At 40.0% G+C, this 22,770-nt stretch overlaps 1 protein-coding gene across 1 annotated transcript in view; it reads right to left on the reverse strand.

The window, feature by feature from the left end:
* The window catches only part of LOC135464518 (uncharacterized), an 83,703-nt gene extending 62,152 nt beyond the window's left edge, over nt 1–21,551 (reverse strand). The window contains exon 1 of the mRNA XM_064741942.1: nt 21,390–21,551. Coding sequence (XP_064598012.1) covers nt 21,390–21,551 — 162 coding nt within the window. The remainder of the gene's footprint in view (nt 1–21,389) is intronic.
* Nucleotides 21,552–22,770: the final 1,219 nt, after the last annotated feature.

Consider the following 22,770-nt stretch of genomic DNA (forward strand, 5'->3'; position numbering starts at 1 on the left):
CGGCAATACAGCACCAAAGGTTATACGTGCGAAATTTGTTCAGTTGGGTCCAAGATTTGTATCCGGAAGAGTGCTGGCACACTGATTTGATAATACTGCCAAACAGGCATTAAAGGCTGTTAACACAGTATAAATGGTCGTGCTAGGTATATTTTTTGATATGTTGTGTAGAAAAGTGCAAGCTAAAGCTGGTGGTATGGCATGTCACCGCGGAAAAATGTAGGGATGTATATTTTTCAGGTTAAGTTGACAATTTTACTACATCTACGCAAGAAAAACTAATCCGCTTGTGAAACGAAAGAAATGTAGTAAGGTACCAAAACTATTCTAAGGTCTGATAAAACTGGTTTTACTATAATTGTATTGGTAACGTTTTTGGGAAAATCTATAAAAAACATATCTCCTTAATATTGCCTTGCTGAAAGTTAATATTTTCAAATGCAAGATTTCCACCTGTGATGCCCACCATATTTCTCGGGGATCCGTTCCCTAGTGGTTAGTGTACTTACGCAGGAGAAGGAACCAGGAGATTCTTACCAGTGCGGTCGATGTGAGTTCAAGTCCAGCTCATGCTGGCTTCCTTTCCAGTCGTATGTGGGCAGATCTGCCAACAGCCTGTGGATGGTCATGGGTTCCCCTGGGCTCTGTCTAATTTCCTCCCACCATAAATCTGACCGCCGTCGCACAAGTGAACTAGTCTTGAGTACGACGTAAACAGTAATCAGATAAAAGCAAAATAATAAACATTTTCTCCAGATAAATCGGCAGGATTCCAAGCATAGGCATTCGATCACGTACTTTTTATGAAATGACCAATGCATGTCGAATCTTCATTTCCTCCTGACTATTTTAAAATATAATGTGCCTTTTTATCTATAGCTTATTCAGGAGCGTAACAGTTGCTTGCTTTTGGGGAAAATGATGTTTGTATTTCTATCATTACCATCCTTGCATAATTTCAGTTATTGTGTATACCAGTTTAGATCTGAGATCTGTTTCATTCTTCCCAGCTTAGCTTTCAGAAATGTGGAAGCTATAAGCTGGGAGCATGGCCAGCGGATCTCACAGTTAGTACTAGCTAAACTTTGTTCTTCCACACATTGACCTTCTCACTGTCATAAATCAAAGGAAACAAGTGATCTGCAGATGAATCACTTTGAACTGTCCTTAAAACCGCCCTCTCTTACTTTGACGAATTTGTCGACTAAAAATTATTTCATTTAATTCTCTCATTTCTTCTTTTTTTATTGTATAGTTCTTTCCTTTCATCTATTCAAAATCAGTTACTTGAGCACCAGTGTCATTTATACAGTAGCTGCAATTGTTTTATTTTATTTATTTATTTGAGTGATGTGCTATGCCGTACTCAAGCATATTTCACTTATTCGACGGCGACCAGCATTATGGTGGGAGGAAACCTAACAGAGCCGGGGGGCGGGAGGGGGGGGGGACCCACGACAATTTGCAGGTTACCGGCAGACCTTCTCACATACGGCCGGAGAGGAAGTCAGGATGAGCTGGACTTGAACTCAAAACGACCGCATTGGTAAACTCTTTTCAGTGGACTATATATGCGCACTCGAATTCATTCCACATACTTGTTTTAAATTTTGTAAGTGTTCTTATTTACTAAATTTTATTTTGTTGGGCTTTTTTTGATCAATTCACCTGTGATACCATGATGTCTCATGCGCCAGTCCGTGACGTTGTTTCCTCTCGCCACTCCGCTTCCGGTCCTCGGATCATTCTTCTATTTCGGCACCCAAACCCCTTCCTTGTTATATAGCCTACCAATGCTCCCTTAAAAGTGTTTATTTTCATCGCCTTTCTCTCAGAGGTATCAGAAATAGCAGACATCGCCTGGGGTTTTACATGGAAGACAAACCCAATCCAGTGACCACGTCGTGACATGGGCGAAGCATAATAACCTCATTTCCTAATACCAAATTCTCTAGTCATTCGCAGTAGCCTACCTATGTTCTATTTGACTTCCGATTAAATAACGTCTGAACAACAATCTCAAGCCCCTTGAGACGTTATCCAAATATATTCTAATCTAAACATCAATTCATGACACGTCCGTTAAAGCTTTAGGGCAACATGTGTAAAAGTCGATATTAGCTGAGTATCTGTTTTTTCATGAGCAACTTTTCCCACCTAAAGTAATTGGGCCTAAAGCTGTGGAGTCTATCGCTCATTCCCGCCTTTGGGCCTCAGTGGTGGCCTAATAGCTATAGCGGCCCCTAAGAGGTCAGTAGAACTGGCATCAAACCCAGGTCGGATCTTACCAAAGAAAAATACTACTTGTTGCTGCGTCGTTTGGCGCTCAACACTCACAGGTTAGAGCAAGGAAGCAGGACTGGTTGACTCGGTGTCAGTATAATGTGACTGAGGTGTTATGCCGGGTGTCTTAGGCATGATATTTCATCGGCAAAACTTTGGCGGCATGGACGCGACATGGTACAAGAAGACACAATATATATGCACACACCGACTCCTCGTCGACACATGGCCGAATAATTGTACGATGTCAAATCCCAAGCATACATACATATATACAAACATGCTTACCTTTATGATGACAATTTGTAGCAAACTAGTAACACATAGCAAGGCCTACATTACTGTATAGCAAGAGACCATAGCTTAATCTGACTTGTACACGAGTCACCATTGCGCAGGAACATATGCAACCTTTACTTCATGTACACTTTACTTTCTGGATCATATGAAGCTTGAGGAAAATCATACTGTCTGCACATATAATCTTATAATTTATACTTGAAGAACGGAGGAACTGTACAAATTAAAAGGTCAATCACCATGCTGGCTTCCTCTCCGGCCGTACGTGGGAAGGCCTGCAGCAACCTGCGGATGGTCGTGGGTTTCCCCCGGACTGTGCCCGGTTTCCTCCCAGCATAATGCTGGCCGCCGTTGTATAGGTGAAATATTCTTGAGTACGGCGTAAAACACCAATCAAATAAATAAATAAATTTCCATTTCAACATAATAATTATTCACATTCAAAAAATAGATAAAGTTCACCTACCACTGTTTCATGCACACACAACGTGATAGTTTACATTAGAACCAAATAGCTACACAAGCCGATAATCGTTCACGATGATTATTCCTTTTCACAAAATGAAAAAGGCTGATTCTCTACCCAGTGAGATGACTGACTTTCGTGCGTTGTTTACATACATCACTTCAGGGCCCAGTTGTTCGAAAGTGAATTTTATAATTCTGGTATTAAGTCATATTTTATATATCACTCAGCAGCCCTTGTAGTTCTCCAAAATCAAAGTATAACAACTGCAGTTTTAGTTCACTGGTACACAATTTATTTTAGTTCCACTACAAACCTGACGACTTGGCTAAAAGTTACATCTGGTATTAAGTATAAAAACCACTTCTGAATAACCGGTCCGAGTATATTAATGCTTTCTATTGACTTTTGTGCCTCTAGATTGCGTTCTCAAGTTTGACCAGTGCACCAGGGTCCTTTCGGCGTTTAAACTGTACTGTTGTAAGTCAATACAATCTTTCATCCAATAGGCAGTATAAGTCCAATGTGTCATCACACCTGATCGCAATATATCAACCAGCAAAAAGTGATTCTGTCACCTCAGTCTAACATAAAGCAAGTAACCGAATACAAACCTGCAGGTATAAACCTTGGCAAGCTAAGCTCAACGAATAAAAATACACGCTGAAATAACTCATCAGTAACATACGGTGGTGACACCAGTCTCAGTTATTCAGTTATTCGTATTAAGTCATAATTTTATATTTAAAATTTGAGCCAAGCTCAGTAGCCAGGGCAGTTCTCTAAAGTATAACAGCAGCAGATTTAGTTCATATTTGTGGTACACAATATTTTTAGCCCAAGTACAAAATTGAAGACTTAGCTTAAAATAAAAGACTGCTGAAATATGAAGTAAGGTTCTTCATACAGACAACTGAAAGCTATGCGTAAAAATACTTTCATTTTGTTTTTCAGATTTTTTCAGAGCGTTGAAAGGCACTCAAATATTTAAATACTACAGTGGGTTTTATAAGCCATACATATCAATGGTATCTACAGGAACTCTAATCTTGTAATCGTAGGTAGTAGTTATTCAAACATTCAAGCTGGATAAACTTCCTGCGACGTCATAAAGCCTAATCTCTGATAGTATGGTTCATAAAGCCTACCTTAGAATTCAAATTTTTTAGCGCCTCTAACGCTTTTCACAAATATCTGAAAAATAAATGAAAGTATATTTATGCATAGTTTTTTAAGGACAATACAACACCGGGCTAAAACATATTTCAGGCCAAAGCAGGATACTCAAGCTTCTGAAAAGTATCGCACTTTACCATTTTAATGAGATTTCACCTAATAACGTGTAGAACAGAATGACAATACTACACAAATGGCTAGTGTGAGTCGAGGCAGCCTTGTTGAGAATTTTATCCAATCTAACACATTGGTATCAGATTGCGCGGGCCTAAGCTGTGACGAAACCTTTACCCATTCACTCCATGAAACGACATATGATAACACAGAACTACTGCAGAAGACATCATTTTGAGATTGTTTACCCGGATTTAGTTACGTGTAGCCGAAGGGCAATTTCACAAAGTGTTGTGGGGTAGGTCTGTATCATTTACGGACCACCAAGAACCTAAAATCAGTTGATTAATATTCAACGACGGTATCACAAATTATATCAGACAGTAGCATTCTGTAAGACGGATCGGAAGCTAGAGACCACGTGATCTCCTTAGTAACAAACGGCGTGTGTGAAGAAAACGGTTCTCCCAACATTATTGCATAGGAAAAGGCCTATGTTTGAAACGCTGTCAGCGATCTTGTATCCGTTGGATTTGTATAATTGTCAGTTTCCCAGATAGTCTGAGTATTTCTGCAGAGCTTTCGTGTCGTTAATTTGTACAACTAGGCCCTACTGGTCGCTAGCGAAGTGGCAAACAATGACCTTTTCCGCAATGCTTTTGGACGGCCATTTTGGTTTAGACATGGAAGGGTGGTCATTTCAGAGTCAGTGCATAATTCATCAGGGGTGCCGAAGGTTTATGGGAATGAGAAAACGGCATCTCACGCGACAACGCTTAAAATTAATTAGATCGTATGATATAATATTTTTTCTCTGAATTTATTACCACTGAAGAATTTAAATTTTCCTCCTTCGTCTTTCTCGCATACAAGGGATAATTTTTTTCTTTCCTAAAATACAATAAAATTAAATCTCAACGTTCGCGATGACTAGGTCAGCACTACTTTCATTTTAGAAGCCATCACTACAAAACCGAAACATAAATCTAGCGACAGTCGAATGTCAGGCTCAGTAGTGCTTAGATTTATTTATTACAGTATTTATTTGATTGGTGTTTTACGCCGTACTCAAGAATGCTTTGATTTACATGTGTTTTTATTTGTTCCAGAATTGAGCATGAATCTAGTTGTACAACAATCCTGTTGTAATTTTGCTAACATTTAATAGGAGTCAAAATCACCAGCACATCCCCTCGGAGGCTACAACCCGGACCAGAAATACCCGGGCCGTGCATTTGTAACTAGGCTATTTAAACAGGATCGCTGGAGTTCCTTCCAAATCATATAGTAGACGTGCTGAATCAACAGTTCAAGCAGTGGAAGAAATATTCTTCCAATTTTTAATTTCCGAGAAAATTATATTCATCACTTAGGCCTTCATCGCCGAAGTTTGCAACTTTTATCTGCCCCAGGCTCCTGCTTAGACCATTGTACGGAAAATACCTTCTACGTTAGAGAGCTGGACTAAACGCGACGTCTCCTTCTCTTGATAATGGAGACGTGTTGAAGCTGTGTCAAGACGAAGTTTCACTAAACGGGGTTGAGAAAAAATGTAAGAAAATATCTTATGACAGTTTAAGATACTTTGAATGGAAGTCTTCAGTGGACACGTATATTAGTAAGGTGTTGTCTTCTCTTTAAGTGGTCTATTTAGTGATGCCTATTTCGTTTTTTAGATTTCTTTTCCTTCAAATTTAAATCTGGTATTAAAGTTTCAAGCAGTGTTGAATTACATGGGGGAAGGCCGTATTAAGATTTTATGCCATCGCTGAATGAGCTTCTGTTGTTTGTTTTATGATTACACTAAAAAAATTTATCTATTAATTTTATCAGAAAGTTTCTTGCCTGAGTGATGCTAGAATGTATTCTTTTATTTCAGCAGATTGTTCTGTTAAATATAACGCCCATTTTCTATTAATTCAACATAAAGATTCTTTCAGATTAACAGAATATTGTGTTGAATATATCAGAATATTGTGTTCTAATAACAGAATATATTCTAGCATCACTCAGACAACAGACTTTCTGTTAAAATTAACACATTAATTTTTTCAGTGTCCTCTAAGGTTCCTCGCATTGTAACTTTGCCTGACGATGACGGTGTAATAAAATAGTTATCTTAAATCTCATCACGAGCAGATTTCCTCCCATCATTATTCTGTCCGCCGTCGTATAAGTGTGTTGCAAAACCAAAGATGAGCAACAAACGAACGAAGACACAAACAGATTCGTCATTAGGTCCAAAATAAACATATTCCAGCTTTTACAACACATTTTCACCAGACCTCAGCTTTCTCGTATTTCATGCAACAACAGAGTCCCCTACAAAAGCGTCGGAGGGAAAAAAGCTGACAGAAGAACTGGCTACGTTCATTATTTTATGTGGTGTTTTGAAACCACATTGAGAATGAAGATCGCCTTGAGGCAGACGACAACAGGCGATTCATGCATGTGACCTCTCGCGTGGTCATAGCCGTGTTCAGGCTGACGACAAAACTGATACGCGCCGGGAAATCATGTGTTACCGAAAAACATAATGAACGGCAGAAAATGGAATTCGAAATCTCGCAAATTGTAGGTTATTGTAAGGTGTTGCATGGAACGCATCTTTTACTGCCTTTATGACGAGATATGGGTAGGGTATGTAGACAATAAGTACATGTATATAGGAGAAAATGATATTCAGTGAATGTGGGAAGTTGATTTTCTCCTAAGTTAAAACGTTTTGGTAAGTATCCAAGAGTTACAATTCCTTAAGATGAAATAATATTCTACAGTTTAATTGGTAACCATGTAATTTGGAACCCATTGGACGAATTCATTTTCTCCTCTTGTATTTTAGTAAATAAATATATATATATTAAAATGTCGAGGGGGGGGGGAGGGCATTTAGGTCAGTTTTTTTTTTAAATGAGTGTGTGAGATATATAGAATATTTCACTCATACGACGACGGCCAGCATTATGGTGGGTGGAAACCGGGCAGAGCCCGGGGGAAACCCACGACCATCCGCAGGTTTTTGACGGACCTTCCCACGTACGGGCCAAACGTGTATAATATTAATATTCAGTCATATATCATAAGGAATTAGAGCTCTTCTCAGGAATGAAGTTAATCTTCTCACGGCAAACATTAGAGTGTCATTAAAAGGTGCAGTAAATCGTGGATTTGTTTTCGTGAGTAAGAGCATTTTGACATGCTTTTGATTCATGAGTCTATCCTCATGATCACGGTAGTGTGCTCTGATTGGCTGTTGAGTGCGCTGCACTAACCTGGAGATAATGTATTGATGTTGTAAACAAACACACAGTGAAGTCAGGCGTGGGAGGAACATCTGCGCAAACTTAACACTGTACAAAAAGCCAGGTCATCTAAATACCTCCAAAACAGCATGGATTCTCGTGAAAAACAAGTGTGTATCGTGTTATGCACATGTGTTTGTGTAGCTATGCATGTAAACAAGTTGAGTTTTACGCGTACACAATATGGTACACAATAAAAGTGTGGGTATACGTAAAGATGACACACATTAAAGTTCCTGTGCAGATTTGTTTACAATTAATGTGTAGTACAGGTACACATTTTTTATACTTTATGTACACAATTGCTTTCAGAGAGTATACCTCGTTTTCCTACAGCCATAAAATTGGCCTCTATTGATCTTATAGTTGTTGTCTTTACACAAGCAAACAAACAAGCAAACAAATAAATAATTACCAAAACTTAATACAGAATAAAGTAAGGCGAGTAAGTGAATAGATTTTACATGTGCTCTGCACAAGAAGATGAGGTCAGCTATATACCTAAAATATTTTACAGCGAAAATTTCGCCAGCATGTCAACTACTAAAACTGAATACAGAATTAAGTATAGGTCGAGGAGTCCAAAATAACGAACTTTAAACTAACGAACTAAACGTGTGACCAATGACCCCTAGGAAGATTTGTACTATAATTAATTTTTGATTCTAAAAAACAATCGCCCTTTCTTGTCAACGTACGAGTCACCCATTTGTGCTGTGACATTGACTTCGCAGAAATTAAAGTCAGTCGTTTATTCGAGTCGTAATCGACATACAAATTACCGATTTTATCAGCCGATACAATTCACGCCATGTTTACCGGTTCCTCTGCGCGTTGCTTTCCTCAAAAAGACAGCGGAATCCACAGCCATTTCCTATTTGCTTCACTAAGGTTTGTCTCCGGGACGCGAACGTGGAGAAGTTGTGTGCCGAACTTGCGAGAGGGGCCCGATTAATCATTGTTCTTACAGGCAAAGAAAACTCTAAAAACGAAGTATATATCAGATGAAAGTCCACTAAAACTGTAAAAGAGAATAGTTTCATTTATTCTTAAAGAATTTTTCCAACCGAATAAAATGGTTTATAAACGTCAGATTATATGGTGGTCTGTAGTGAACCGGTGGGTATCAGTGACGTCACGTCCATATTTTTGCCTGAAATAGCTCGTTTCAATGTGCATTCAAGCTCAAGGTTTCAAGGCTTTTGTTCAGTGGCAAAAACCTGATGTGACGTCACTGGCGTCAATATTGCTAGAAAAGGTCACTTTAGAATACAAACTTTCATTTTGCCTTTAAAAATATGGAAATAAATTTGAAATCAGGAAAAAAAAAAGCAAAGTATAAAAATGAAAAAAGACGCGCAGTGCGATGATTAATAAATGCGGCTAGGGCCTCCGTGGCTCAGTTGATTAGCGCGCTAGCGCAGCGTAGTGGCCCAGGAGTCTATCACCAATGCAGTGAGTTCAAGTCCAGCTCATGCTGGTTTCCTCTCCGGCCGTACGTGGGAAGTCTGCAACCTGCGGATGGTCGTGGGTTTTCCCCGGGCTCTGCCCGGTTTCCACCCACCATAATGCTGACCGCCGTTGTATAAGTGAAATGTTAAGTTTCAGTTAATTAAGTGAGTTCGGCGTAAAACACCAATCAAATAAATAAATAAATAAATGCGGCAAGATTTATGAAACATCAGCTCACTGAATACCGCGATATTGCTAGGAAAACTGCTAGATCTTTGAAAACACCGATACCGCTAAAACAACCAGATTTTAAGTATCAGTAAGATTAGTCTCGCAAGGCATGGTTATCTTATGATCTCCTGCCATTCCTCAAGTTTATCGACGACTTGCCACAAACACCATATTCGTCTGTTTTGTGTTATTCCGTGGAGTTTGACATCGCTTTCAACATCACTTTGGTCACATCATGACGGCGTCTCCTTGTTGCAAGCCGGGCTCAATGCCGACATATTTACATTGTTGCCTCACTGAAATGCCATGGTGAAGAGACCAAGACACGACGCCCCATCAAGTCACATCGTACTGACACTGGGCCAACGGGTATTTGGTGTCTGGCGTCCGATTATGCTGGCGTCTTCTTCTGGCAGGCCGGGTCCAATGCCGGCATATCCTGCAATTCCGGAAGCAATCACACAGTTGAATCACAGCATTCCTTTTTCTCAGTTATCAACGATTTTGACTTGATTAACGTTTTAACGCTGTGCTCACGAATCATACTCTAACAGTAGCAGAAATATTCTTGACAAAATTCTCATCTCACTTTCCGCTGGAAACCAACTGACAGCAAGTTTACTCTCTTGTAAGTTGATAAGGCTGATTAGCAGAGATATTATACCCAACTGGATGATCTGTTGTTGTTTTGAAGCACTGCCAGTTGGCAAAAACACGCTTAAACACACGCAAGTGACATATGATAACACAGAACTACTGCCTCAGACATCATTTTGAGATTGTTTACAACGATTTAGTTACGTTTCACAAACTGAGATGTTTCTTTTCTGCTTTTTTTTCTTCTAAAATACAGTAAAATTATTGAAAGGCTGTGTTCAAGCCGAGGTGCTTTCTGTGAAGTCCGCGATAACTACATCAGCTCTTCTTTCATCTTAGAAGCCACTACCACAGAACTGAAGCATAAAGCCCAGCGACAATCGAATGCCAAGATCAGTCTCAGCGGCGCTTAGATTTATTTCCATTTGTTTAAGAATTGAGCATGGATCTAGTTCAAGAACAATCCTATCGTAATTTTGTTAAAATTTAATAGGGACCAAAATCACCAGCACAACCCCTCCAGAGGCTACGACCTGACCCAGGAATACCCGGCGATACACCTGCAGCTTGGCTATTTACAGTGTTCCTTGTAAGTAATGTAGTAGACCTATTGTATCAACAATTCAAGCAGTGGGAGAAATATTCTTCCAGTGTGTGCAGTTTCCGAGAAAAACTATATGTATCACTTGGCCCTTCATCGCCGAAGTCCACAACTTTAACTGCGATAGGTAGGCTTCTGCTTAGACTATTATACGGAAAATGCCTTCGACATTAAAAAAACTAGCCTAAACGTGACGTCACCTTACCCTCGATAGTGGAGACGTGCTGAAGCTGTGTCAAGACGAAGTTTCACCAGACTTTTACTGGGTTGAAAAAATCTTTAATACCTTTTAAGATACTTTGAATGGTAGTCTTTCAGTGCACATTAAAATTTGTTAAAATTTCTGTTTTTAATCTCCTTCACAATTCTCTTGTCCAGGCGTACACATGGAGTCAGTATTATTGTTAGGGCTTTAAACAACACGACGTAAACCAACCAGTAAAAGCTTGGGTATGAATTTTCCTTGTCTCCGAATCATTTCAGCCATTCGATTGGCTCTCTGATAACTGGGTCACCAAGCCGTCTTAATAGAGAGACATTTTATGCTTACCAGTGGGAATGAAGAAAAACGTGGTGATGTATTTCTGGTAATGAGTACATGAAAAGAATAGGAACATGAGAATTTAGAAAATTTCTTGTGCGACACTTTTGGCATGACATTCATATCTCCCTTGGTAGTTCTAATCAATGCGTAGGCGGAAAATCTCTTAAGGATAATGGAATGAAAGAGTCTATAAGTGGAAAACATTTATCCAAATTAGGTCACAGCGATACCAGCCACTGCAGTTCCCTGAGAGATCGGGCAGATGTACATTCCAGTGTCGCTATTTATCAATCAACTTTAAACTTAAATTCCAAGTCCTTAAAAAGCCAATCCCACAACAGGAAAGAACACAAATTGTGGACAGTGCATTGTGCTGCTGTAAATAATCAGTGTACACATTTTAATCTTATAGAGCAAAGCATTTTATTTGCAGCTGCGCTTGAATTTTGACTTTAGTCTGAAGACGTTGGATAAATTGTTCCGACGGTTTGTCAGAGTAGACGCAACGTGCCACTCTTGACTGAGTGGACATTATGATTTCAGATGGCGGTCCTTATCCTTACAAACAGCTATGGCTCATCGTCACACATTTACGCTAGCTGAGGTCGCATGTTGGTGATTTATATGTCCAAGACAGCCTCTTCCTTTATTTTCCCCCTGATGAATGTTTCACTTGTACGATACCAGTTTTATTGTGGAGGAAATCCGAGTCTCAGGAATAATAAAACATCCGGCTTTTGGTAAGAAACTGACTAATGTAATTCATTTACTTTGTAAACATTATGTAGTAGGTAATATTTCACTCGTAATGTTTATACCTACGAGTGAAATACCATTACCTATTCTATTGCCTATATACCTATGCTATTATCTGCTATTGGAATGGCAATAGTTAACGCTATTCCAATATTAAAAACTGCGTTCAGAATGGGGAAAAAAGGTGTTTGTAGTAGTAGTACCTAAACACGAGATAACTATAGTCCATAACTACACCATTGACTTCGTATATTCATATAGCTCTCTTCAAACAAAATCTAAGAAAGATTAATGGAAATATTTTTACATAGTTTTCAACTGTCCATCTGACAAACCTTATACGTCATATTTTAGCTCTCTTTCCCTTTAAACTGCCAATGCATAGGCCTATTTTTTTGAGAGAACGTGTTCCGGAAATGGGTTGTGGGAAAGATACTCAAGCTGTCGAAGACTGTGTGGTATGATTGCGACAAAAAGACATTGATGCAAGAATGAAAATGAAGAGATATTGATATACAGAAGATAACGTTTGTTCTGAAAACCCGGAAGACCGCGCGCGAATGGTATTTTTAACAGGTTAAAATTGAAATGTATTCACGGAAAAACTGACAAAGACGCCTACAAGCATGGATCAACATCAAAGCATAACAAATTGCAGCAGTCGATACCTCCATAGATAACTGAAAGAATAATATTAGCCACTTGAAATGTTATAATGAAAAAGTCTATTGGAGGGTCTTATACCACCTGACCTGCATCCTATCGGTCGTCTGCTCGAGGCTGTTTAGTCGGTACGTAACCCAATCTTTCTCGCAATGACACATTGATTTTTCTCAGCCCACATTCAATCTGCTTTTCTTTGGGGGGGGGGGGGGCTTCCTTGAATGGATCTCGCGGCGTTCGATGAAATATCAGTCTAAACTGTGTTACATCTAGAGCGAGGCTTTATAGCGGCAGAGAAAGGAAGTCATTTGACAAAGCAATGAGTCCACACGCCACAGATCCGAGTCGATTAATTCCGTGTAGCCAGATGCAAGTTTTTTGTTTCGTTTTTAAAATAGCCTCAAAGAAAGTTTTAAAAAAGAGGGATAACTATTCAGGTCTTCGAAGCCAGGAGTTATTTTTTCACGAAGTTTCCACAAGTATTTATTGCGCAATCCATTCATTTCAGTTTCTTGCAATTTCTTTCTCGATATACCTTACCCTGTCTATTTCCTGTTTACACGCTCTTCATTCATCAATGGTTGACTCATTTATTTATCAATCAATCATCTATTCATTTATTATTCATTAGGATATATCCATTCTTTGTACTTTTTCATTTTCCAATAATGTCATTCTATTTACTTTTATATTTGTTTATCTATTTATGGGAGGAAATCGAGCTGAGCCGGGGGAAAACCCACGACCATCCGCTGGCAGACCTGGCCGAACATGAAGCCGAATGCATGAGCTAGAATTGAACTCACAGCGACTGAATTGGTGAGAGGCTGCTGGGTTATTGCGCTGCTCTAGCATGCTAACCACTATTCATTTATTCAAGGCTTATTAAAAAAACAATCGTCTACTCCTTCAGTGTTTCTTTGTATCCGGGCACTTCGGTTTCCTCAACCCACAAAACTGACCGCCATGGCAAAAAGTGTAAAATTCTTGAGTATGGCCTTACTGGAGCAACCATTTAAGAAAATAAATCATAACAGATACATATGCAGATCGTCGTCTTAATTGTAGCATTCTCTTAAAACGATCGTATTTGTGTTTATACTACTTACAGCGTCGCTCTTTACGCTGGCTTTACATCATTGCAACAACCAGACAAGCTCGACCTTTGGATCCCGTGAGACGCACGAACGCTTGTTTAGGCTTAGCCTCACCACTTGTGTCCTCGCACGGAACTATTTAATCAGCCAGCATCAATAAAATTGCTCCAAGTTTTGGTCAGAACTATACTGTAGACCTATATGTTTTAGATAAAGATAATACATGTGTATGAAGGATGTGACGGATTGTTTGTGTTTTCTGGCATCACTTCCTGCCTCATCAATGTGACCCCAGTGACCTCGGAATTGTTAAAGATTTCTGTAAAAAGTTTGCTATTGGTGGCAGTGATGTAAATCGAACGTAGAGTGCGACGCATGCGCTGTAAGGAGTATGATTTGTGTTGCCTGGGGAATGACCTACGACCTTGTTCAATCCCACATTTAGATCACTGCCACTACGAGATTTCCCATGAGTGTTCTAAATCAAGACAAATATACCCTGAGTTCAATCTTACGAATAGATAATGACCAGAGATACCGTAGACTGTGTTTACGTGGTGAATCCGGCGTAATTAGGAAATAGAAAAATCCTCTTAGAAGGGAAGGCGTCCATGTTTATGATTTCCTTTTCTTTATAAATATTTACATTGTGAATAAGTCTTAACTATGATGCTTTGACTGCAGAGACTTGAGAGGAATAATGACTGCATGAAAATACAGCTGTTGACATCACAGCCAAGTTTTATACACGAGCTGTACATATATAACCAGTTTTCAGACATTTGTATCTAATATTATGTCGTCTTAGAAATGCGAGCTCAAAAAAGTACATGTACTCTTTTAATCAACGTAAAGTTTAATAAGTTGTATATTCACCAAGAATTGTATATTTTTTTGGATGCGACCCCTTGGCAGTAGTATAAATGGGTCGCTCTGTCTGTCGACCAGTAACGCGGGGATTTGGCCCATCTCTTGAACGCTGTATGTTGTACTAAAAGCGGTTGGCGACATGTCTACCTCAGCTGTCAATCACTGGCTCACTGTAAACTGAAAACTGGGTCATTAGACAATCCTATGGAAGCCGGAAGCTGGTAACGAAGTAGAGAGGTAGCGATGCGAGGCAGCGAGGTAGCGACGCGAGGCAGCGAAGTAGCAATGCAAGACAGCGAGGACGTTTAGCGCGCTAGTGCGGCGTAATGACCCAAGGGCCTCTCTCCAATGGGGTTCCTGTGAGTTCAAGATCACTCTGTCTGGTTTCCATTCCGGTCGCACACAGGAAGGTCTGACAGCAATTTACGGGTGGTAGCATGACTGAAATATTATTGACTACGGCGTAAAGCAACAACTGAGTAAATAAAAAAATGAATAAATTTATCTAAATAAAGAATAAATCAAATTTTGGATTTGTACCACTAAACAGTCCTGAAATATGGCGTAGTCAAGATTAATAGGACGGACAATGACGGTATAAAAGCAATCACTATTCAGAAATCCTGCCCCTGTGCACCACAGTTCCTCGTTTAGCTCCCCAGTACGAAGAAGAAAGATGTACTCTCCATCGCCCGGTGATGGCACGATGGCACGAAGCTATGGCACCATGGCAAGAAGCTAACATCGTACCATCGCTTCCTGCCATAGTGCCTTCGCTTCCTGCCATCGTGTCATCACTTCGTGTCATCGTACCACAATAATCGTGCCATCCCTTCCTGCCATCGTGCCATAGCCATTAAGACAGGTGACTTGATACATTATGTTAACTTGCGCACATTTTGTTACTATAGCCTTTTTATGTTGCCAGAAGCCTATTTTCAGCTATCTAAAAAATCAGTCATTTTACGCTAATCAAACTCGCTACCAAACTGACCTTTCGTTCGTGACATGTAACATCACAAGATTTACACGTTCATACGTCGTACGTTTATATTATTGCAAGGAAAATCCAGTTAGAATACTTTTTCTAATTCATAATGTTAAACTCCATAGGCCTATTCTCAACACCAATTACCTTGGGTGACGTCATAATTATTCAAGAACATGTTGCATGCTGGACAATGGGCGTGGAGTGCAATATGTTTTGCAATAGGTGCACCAACTCCACGCAGTAACACAGCCCACTCTACTGTCTCAGCGAATAGACTACATTCTTTTTTATAACAAAATTTCCTAACACTTAGCTCTAAAACCATACTGGGGTGAAATCATATAATACTAGAGATAAAATAAAATTCATTTATGAAGGTTATATTATACTTAATCGTGAAAACAATGTCAAATATGGAACTATGTCGCTTCCTCCCAAACGGTTTCCTCCCACCATAATGCTGATTCCCGTCATATATATTATAAAATGAAATATTCTTGAGAATGGCGTAAAACACAAATCACGTATATAAACAAATTAAATATGGAAATGTCAGATACTGGGTAATTGGATTAAAGACCATAGTAGTTTAGGGAAGAGGTGTCACCCTCCGTTAAATCATATTCAACTGCGCCCAATATCCAGCATGAAACTGTTTTTTTTTTTTTTTGTTGTTTTTTTGAATAATTATGAGGCACTGAGGCAATTGCCGTCAACATCCATCTTATGCAGTTTAACTGTGTGTATACACGCTTAAGGTTATACGCTTGATGCTAAACAAACCCATATGGATATGTATTTAAAAATGGGAAAAAAGTGCCAGTGGCGGAAAAGGAAAATAAAGACCACAATGCCCTTCTCTGGTCACGAGAGTATTATCTGGATGGCAATGCCACGAAACGATGACACGATGGCACGAAGTGATGGTACGATTGCACGAAGTGATGGTACGATGGCACGAAGCGATGATATATACATGTATGCTACCATGGCTTTGTGCCCTCGGCGGGCGATGAAACGATGGTACGGTGCTAAGATGGTGGCCTTATCCGGCTTCCATAGGTTTTCCCTCATACTAGTGACATTAGACGCTATATTACATTTCTTCATTTTCTTTACCATGCTGTTTAAAATACTCACGAATTATCTTCTCACTTATATAACGGCTACCGGGTTTATTGGTGGAGGAACCCCGAGGGCTCGGAGTAAACCACTGTCCCTTTGGCACGTATCTGACAAACTTTCTGACTTAAACCGCAGCAGAACTAGCCAGAGCTGAATTCGAACACGCGACCTGATGTGGTTAATCGCGGGAGAGAGGCAGAGAGCCAGAGCTTTAACCGTCAGAGCCAGCGATATCAGAAGTGAGATATCCCTGAATACGGCGTTAAACACCATTGATTTACAATTAGTCTGTCTCATAGAGCTTGCAATGAGTATGGGAAGCTATATATACACGTAAAACTGGCAGGCAGTTAATGTTTTAGCTATGTAAATTAAGGAATGGTGTCAGTAATGACAGATAATAGATGTTATCTCCCTTTCAGTTGCAGTAACTCTTCGGCGGAAGAGGTGAGGAAATCACACGTCAGGAACAGTGGCACCGTACAAACGAGGAACGTTAGCGATCGGAATGGGTGCGCAATAGCTGTAATCAAGCTGACAAAGTAAAGGACGGTATCTGACAACATCCCACAACATGGAGAGTGAGACTGATTGCTGTTGAAACAATCCGTATTATTTGTCAGACATAACAAGCAAAGAAACTATAAATGTTGTGTTCTGGAATAGTCAGCGCATTTGTGGCCCCGACTTGATGGCTTTTACTAAACGTCTACAACAGCGTAAAATAAATGCAGAGTTACATACCACATATACTATATACGAGGGCGTATTTGTTGCCAACTCCAGGAACAGTCAGTGTTGTTTTCATATTGTTACCGGTGAGGTTATTTTCATCGTTGCTGTCAGGACCCCAAGGACAGTCAGTGTTGTTTTTGTTTTGCTATCGATGAGCTTCTATTTATTGTTGCCATCAAGACCCCAAGGACCATTGGTTTGTGTTTTTATAGTTGTCATCAAGACCCTATGAATAATAGGTGCTGTATTTTATTGCTGCCATCAAGACACTAAGAACAATAGGTGCTGTTTTTTTATGGTTCTTATCCAAGACCCAAAGAACAATCGGTGCTGTTTTTTATTGTTACCATCAAGGCTTCAAAAACAATTGGTGCTGTTGTTTTTACTGTTCTTTTCACCAAGGCAACACTGACATTCTTTCAGTGGGACAGCATGATGAATATGGCCGACTTGGTTTCGATTTGATACAAGGTAACACTGTCGTGACAAGTTGAAGTAATGTTAGAATCTTAAAATCCAAGCTACCGGATAAGCAACAGAATGCTTTTCTTTTCTTTCCTTTCCTTCATATCTAGTGTTCAACGACATGGATAGCTGGAGGATCTATTGAATCGATTTACAGATCTGTTCACCATGCAAACCGCAATGTACTCACTCACTCTTCACCATACATAATCTGTACAGGATAATAACTAACGGGTTCCTCACCTGATATTCTCTGAAATATTAATGGAATTGTTTTTACGTCCTCGGGGTAAGGTTTAAGAAGAGAAATTGCATGTTCAGAAAGAATGATCTTTAACGTTTCGATTTATTATATTTTCAAGAAATGGGGATGTTAGTAATGTGTAATGTTTGAGTTTAAGAATCACGGTGAAGCAGAACAAAATCTTGACTTGAATTTTGAGCGTTCATATTTCACTGGTTAACTTTGGCCCGATATTGTCGCTGCAGTAGTTTTACTCCATTTTTCTAATGTTCTTTAATGCAATACACACAATGACATTTCCGCTGCCGAGAAAGATAATATTTATGAACTCACGTTCCTGTTACTATGGTATGACATATGGTACGTGTTCTCGCCTATACTCCTCACAGCGCATGTCCCGCTGGATCTCAACTCTCGCGTTACATTATGTAGTGCCAATACTACTGACGCCCTCACGTGGACCTGTGATCAGCATTCATAGATCACCATGCATAGATAATTGCACATCATTGGCGCATGCGTTGTAAGGAATATGACGTCGGTGAAGACGTAGCCCTTTAATACAAGACCAAGATGACCTTTTCAATCCTTGAAACTGTTCAAGAAGAAAATCCACTAGGTTTGCTAAAAAAATAGATGTTGCCATGACTGGTTCGGATGCATCATCGGAAAACGTCATCACGAAGACGATCTCGCTTAGGCCAAGTCTCCAAAGTGGGTTACAGAAAGTGGGCGCCAGAACCTATACTCCCCCTACTACTCCGTGCTTCGATGACGTTGAGTCGTCTCGATCTCTCTCCTCCGCGTTTTCAATTGGAAAGAGAAAGGAAAAAACAATGATGGCAACCGGAAGTGATCTATCACGTAACAAACTGATTCTCTTCGAAGCCATTGAAAGGGAAGTTTACTGTGAATGTGATCTGGAGACATAAAAGTTGGATGAACTCAGTGTATATCACGATGAGCGAGGGGTTAGAGCCTTTCCCTCGTGACAGGACATGTGGCAGTACATGTAACAGTACATGTGAAGTACATGTGGCAGTACATGCGACATTACACGTGACAGGACATGTGACAGTATATGTGACATTATACGTGACATTACACGTGACAGAACATGCGGCAGTACATATGACTGTACATGCGACTACATGTGACAGCACATATAACAGGACATGTGACAGGACATGTGACAGTACACATGACAGGACATGCGACAAGTACATGTGACAGCACGTGACAGTACATGTGACAGCACATGCGACAATACGTGTGACAGGGGAGTAAGACTTAGAAGTATCTGTTACCTTTATCTGTCGTCATAATGCATTGCCCAGTGCTGCCTTTTGGAAGCTTAAGTGAACCAGATTACACAGAAAACGATCTCTCGGGCCTTTCGATGGTAATGATCCGAATTTTGTTGCATATGTATTACAAAGGCCGTTAGTTATTAATCGTTAGTGGCTGTCAGTCACGGCGATTATCGCAAGAATACCGGGAAACACAGTTCTATAGAAAGACATAACAGTATTATCGTTAATAGGGATTACACTTTCTGAATATAGCACAGATTCTAGTGCTGAAAATTAGCAGAGACCACTGTGGGTTTCGAACCAACGTCCTCAGAGTTAAGCACCAAGCCGTCAGCAATACATCTTAAACTTCTAAACCACTCTGGCCTTCCGCAAATATGGAGGGGGTTAAACATTTCCAATGTTATTCTTTCTTTACAGCCACATGTAGCTTCAAAAAGGCTAATTATTGGTCTGAACTTGAGCGTGCCATTCAGCAAACGCCTGATTCGACCTCATCAGGGTAATTGAATGGCAAAGCCTTCTGTGGCTTTAGTGACCAAAGTATCACTGAATACCGTTAGGCAGTTCAACGCAATGGAGACCCAAGCCGGAAATAATACGTCTCGACGCTACTTCCGGCCCGCCGTCGGGGGCCTGGATCTCAAGTCCTGTTCGAGATAACGACAAGAGAGGTTACTCCCTCCATTCATCACCTGGCGCTGGATTCGACCGGTAATTTGGCTTTCGGGGAGTCAAGTGTGTTTTTTTGATCAACAACACCGTGGCAAAACGGCCAGCCGCCTTACCAAGTAGGTCCAGTGGAGAATAAATAAAAAAAATTTTCGTGAAGCCAAACATCCAAGGTCTTCTTAGCCGCAGCTCATGGCCTCTTTGTATTGTTTTAATGCGATTGTATATTAAATATGATGACAACACAGCATTTTGAGTAATTCTAGACCTAGACTCGTGACGTCTAATAAATTACAATTTACATATATGCAATTTTTCTACCTAATTCTGCATAAGTTACGGTGGTAAGGGGCGTGTAGCCTGCTATCATTTAAGAATTTATAAGAACAATTGTAGTGTAGAATATAACCCTAAGGAAAATTGACAAGAGGCCGTATTTCACCGGTTACGTGTGACTATACACCAACTATCACAGTGTCGTGGCTGCTCTGGCTATACTCTCTAAGCTGTGGTCTTTTATTATAATGTACATTTAACATTTATTGTGTCATGTTAACTAGACCTGCTGCGGCGCAAAATGACCCAGGAGCTAACCACATTAGTGGTGGCGTTGAGTTTAAATCCTGCTCACGCTGGCTTCATCTCCAGCCGTACGTGGTCTGCTGATAATCGATGGTTCCCCCCGAGCTCTGCTCGGTTTCCATCCAGCACAATGCTGGCCGCCGTCGTATAAATGAAATATTCTTGAGTATGGCGTAAAACACCAATCAAATGCATGTAAATAAACAAATAGCTGGACCTGTGGAAGGCTCATTGGATGTTATTTTCAAAATCTACAGGAGGTCCCACATGCTCAGCTTTTGTAGATTTCATACATGTTTAAGTACCTTTTTCGCTAATCAAGTTTTCTGTATTTATCAAGGATAGCTGAAATTATGAATTTTCAGTAAATATCAGACTCGTAGCTGTACTGTTTATAATGCTCAAAAGATTCGTAAGTTTGGAAAGTCATAATGCCACACGGTTTATAAAGGTTAGGAAATTTGTTACCGATTATGAGGACAGGGCTGATATTTTCTGAAAGGTAATTCTTTCGACTACCCTAAAGTAATTGCAAAAATTCGACTTGATTTGCGCAGAACGATTTTTTGCCCGTAATCTTGGGTATACCCTCTTTACCCATTCCGCCAAAGGTTAGTCTATACACATAGCAAGGGCGCTAGAAATGTCTCGTAACCAATATACGCCGCCATTTTTGAGGTCTTTGGCTCAGTAGAGCGATGATCCTGTACAACGGCGTCATCAGTATTATTATTTTTTAATAATACTTTTTTTTCCTCGCTTGGTGTTCAGCACTAAAAGACATCATCGTTGTAATCATCATTATCATACACTGCCGTCGTCATCATCGTCATCATCATCGTCTTCATCATCACCAACATCGTCATTATTACCATCATCATTTTTATCATCTTTGTCACCATCAAGCGTTTTGTCGCTAGTTCGCAAAATACCGATTGTCCGTAAGCAGATTTGCTTAAACTCCGTCTTCATATAGGCCAAAAACCCAACCGGAAGATTGTACGATTTGTATGTCACAGAACAAAAAAAAAGAAGTATGGTACTGTATAGGCCTATGAACACACCATATGGTTTCGTTGATTAATCCATCGCAATTTCTAAAAAAAATAAAGATTGAAGAATTGTGATGTAGCTGAGATGAATCTTTATTATTTTTTTTATTTGATTGATGTTTCACGCCGTACTCAAAAATATTTCACTTATACTACGGCGTCCAGCATTATGGTGGGAGAAAACCCATCAGAGCCCGGGGCAAACTCACGATCATCCGCAGGTTAATGCAGAACCTTTCCAAGTTCAGCCAGAGAAGACTCCAGCATGAGCTGGATTTGGTGACTTGGTGGGACTTTGAAGCTGCTGCCTTCGGCATGGCATTGCAGTGAGGCAGCATTATCAACATGTCCGTGTTGGGTTCGGCTTGCCACAAGCTGATACCGTGTTACCTGACCGAAACAATGTGGAAACTGAAACGGACTTTAATTCTCAATCAAACATACAAAGCTAAATGTATAATGCGCACTTTCTTATAATTTGCCGTCTGTGTTTCCATAGCAACTATGTCGCGGTTTGTTCGGTTGAAATATTGACGATGTGACGTTAAGCCGCAACTAGGGAAAGCTAAAGCAGCCACCACTTCACAAGCATATCGTCAAGTAGACTATAAAAAGATCGACTACACGCCATTAGTCAAAATGGCTTTTAGGATGTCAAGTCGTCGGAAATAAATCGTCTAATTATGTATGTATAGAAGAAAGAAGTCGAGACGAGAAAAGAAGTCGACAAGTCGAGGTGAAAAGTCGATATAAGTTCAGGTGAAAAGTCGACAAGTAGTTTTATTATACAATTTTTTTCAGGTTTGCTATTCTTGATGTACATGTCAATGATGACATGTCATCGACGTTGGTCTCTTGTGTAGCTTTGCACGAAGCTCCCCGAAGTTATAGCCCTAACTAAAGATGTGTTGTTTCTTTGCCCATTTTTGCTTCTGTGATGGCGATTTGTAGGTAAACTGTCAATGTAACATCCATGGTCAATATGGCTTGCAACCGAATAGACCTTTTCGAACTGTCAATCAAGAACACGAAACTGACCCCTCGTAAGCAACATTGTTGCAAATAGGTCAACCGGATGTCCCCACACATTGGCTACAAATGTTCAATCTTCCCGTGACATGATGACGCCACTATTGCTT

Source organism: Liolophura sinensis, chromosome 4, assembly GCF_032854445.1.
Source record: "Liolophura sinensis isolate JHLJ2023 chromosome 4, CUHK_Ljap_v2, whole genome shotgun sequence".
NCBI lineage: Eukaryota > Metazoa > Mollusca > Polyplacophora > Chitonida > Chitonidae > Liolophura > Liolophura sinensis.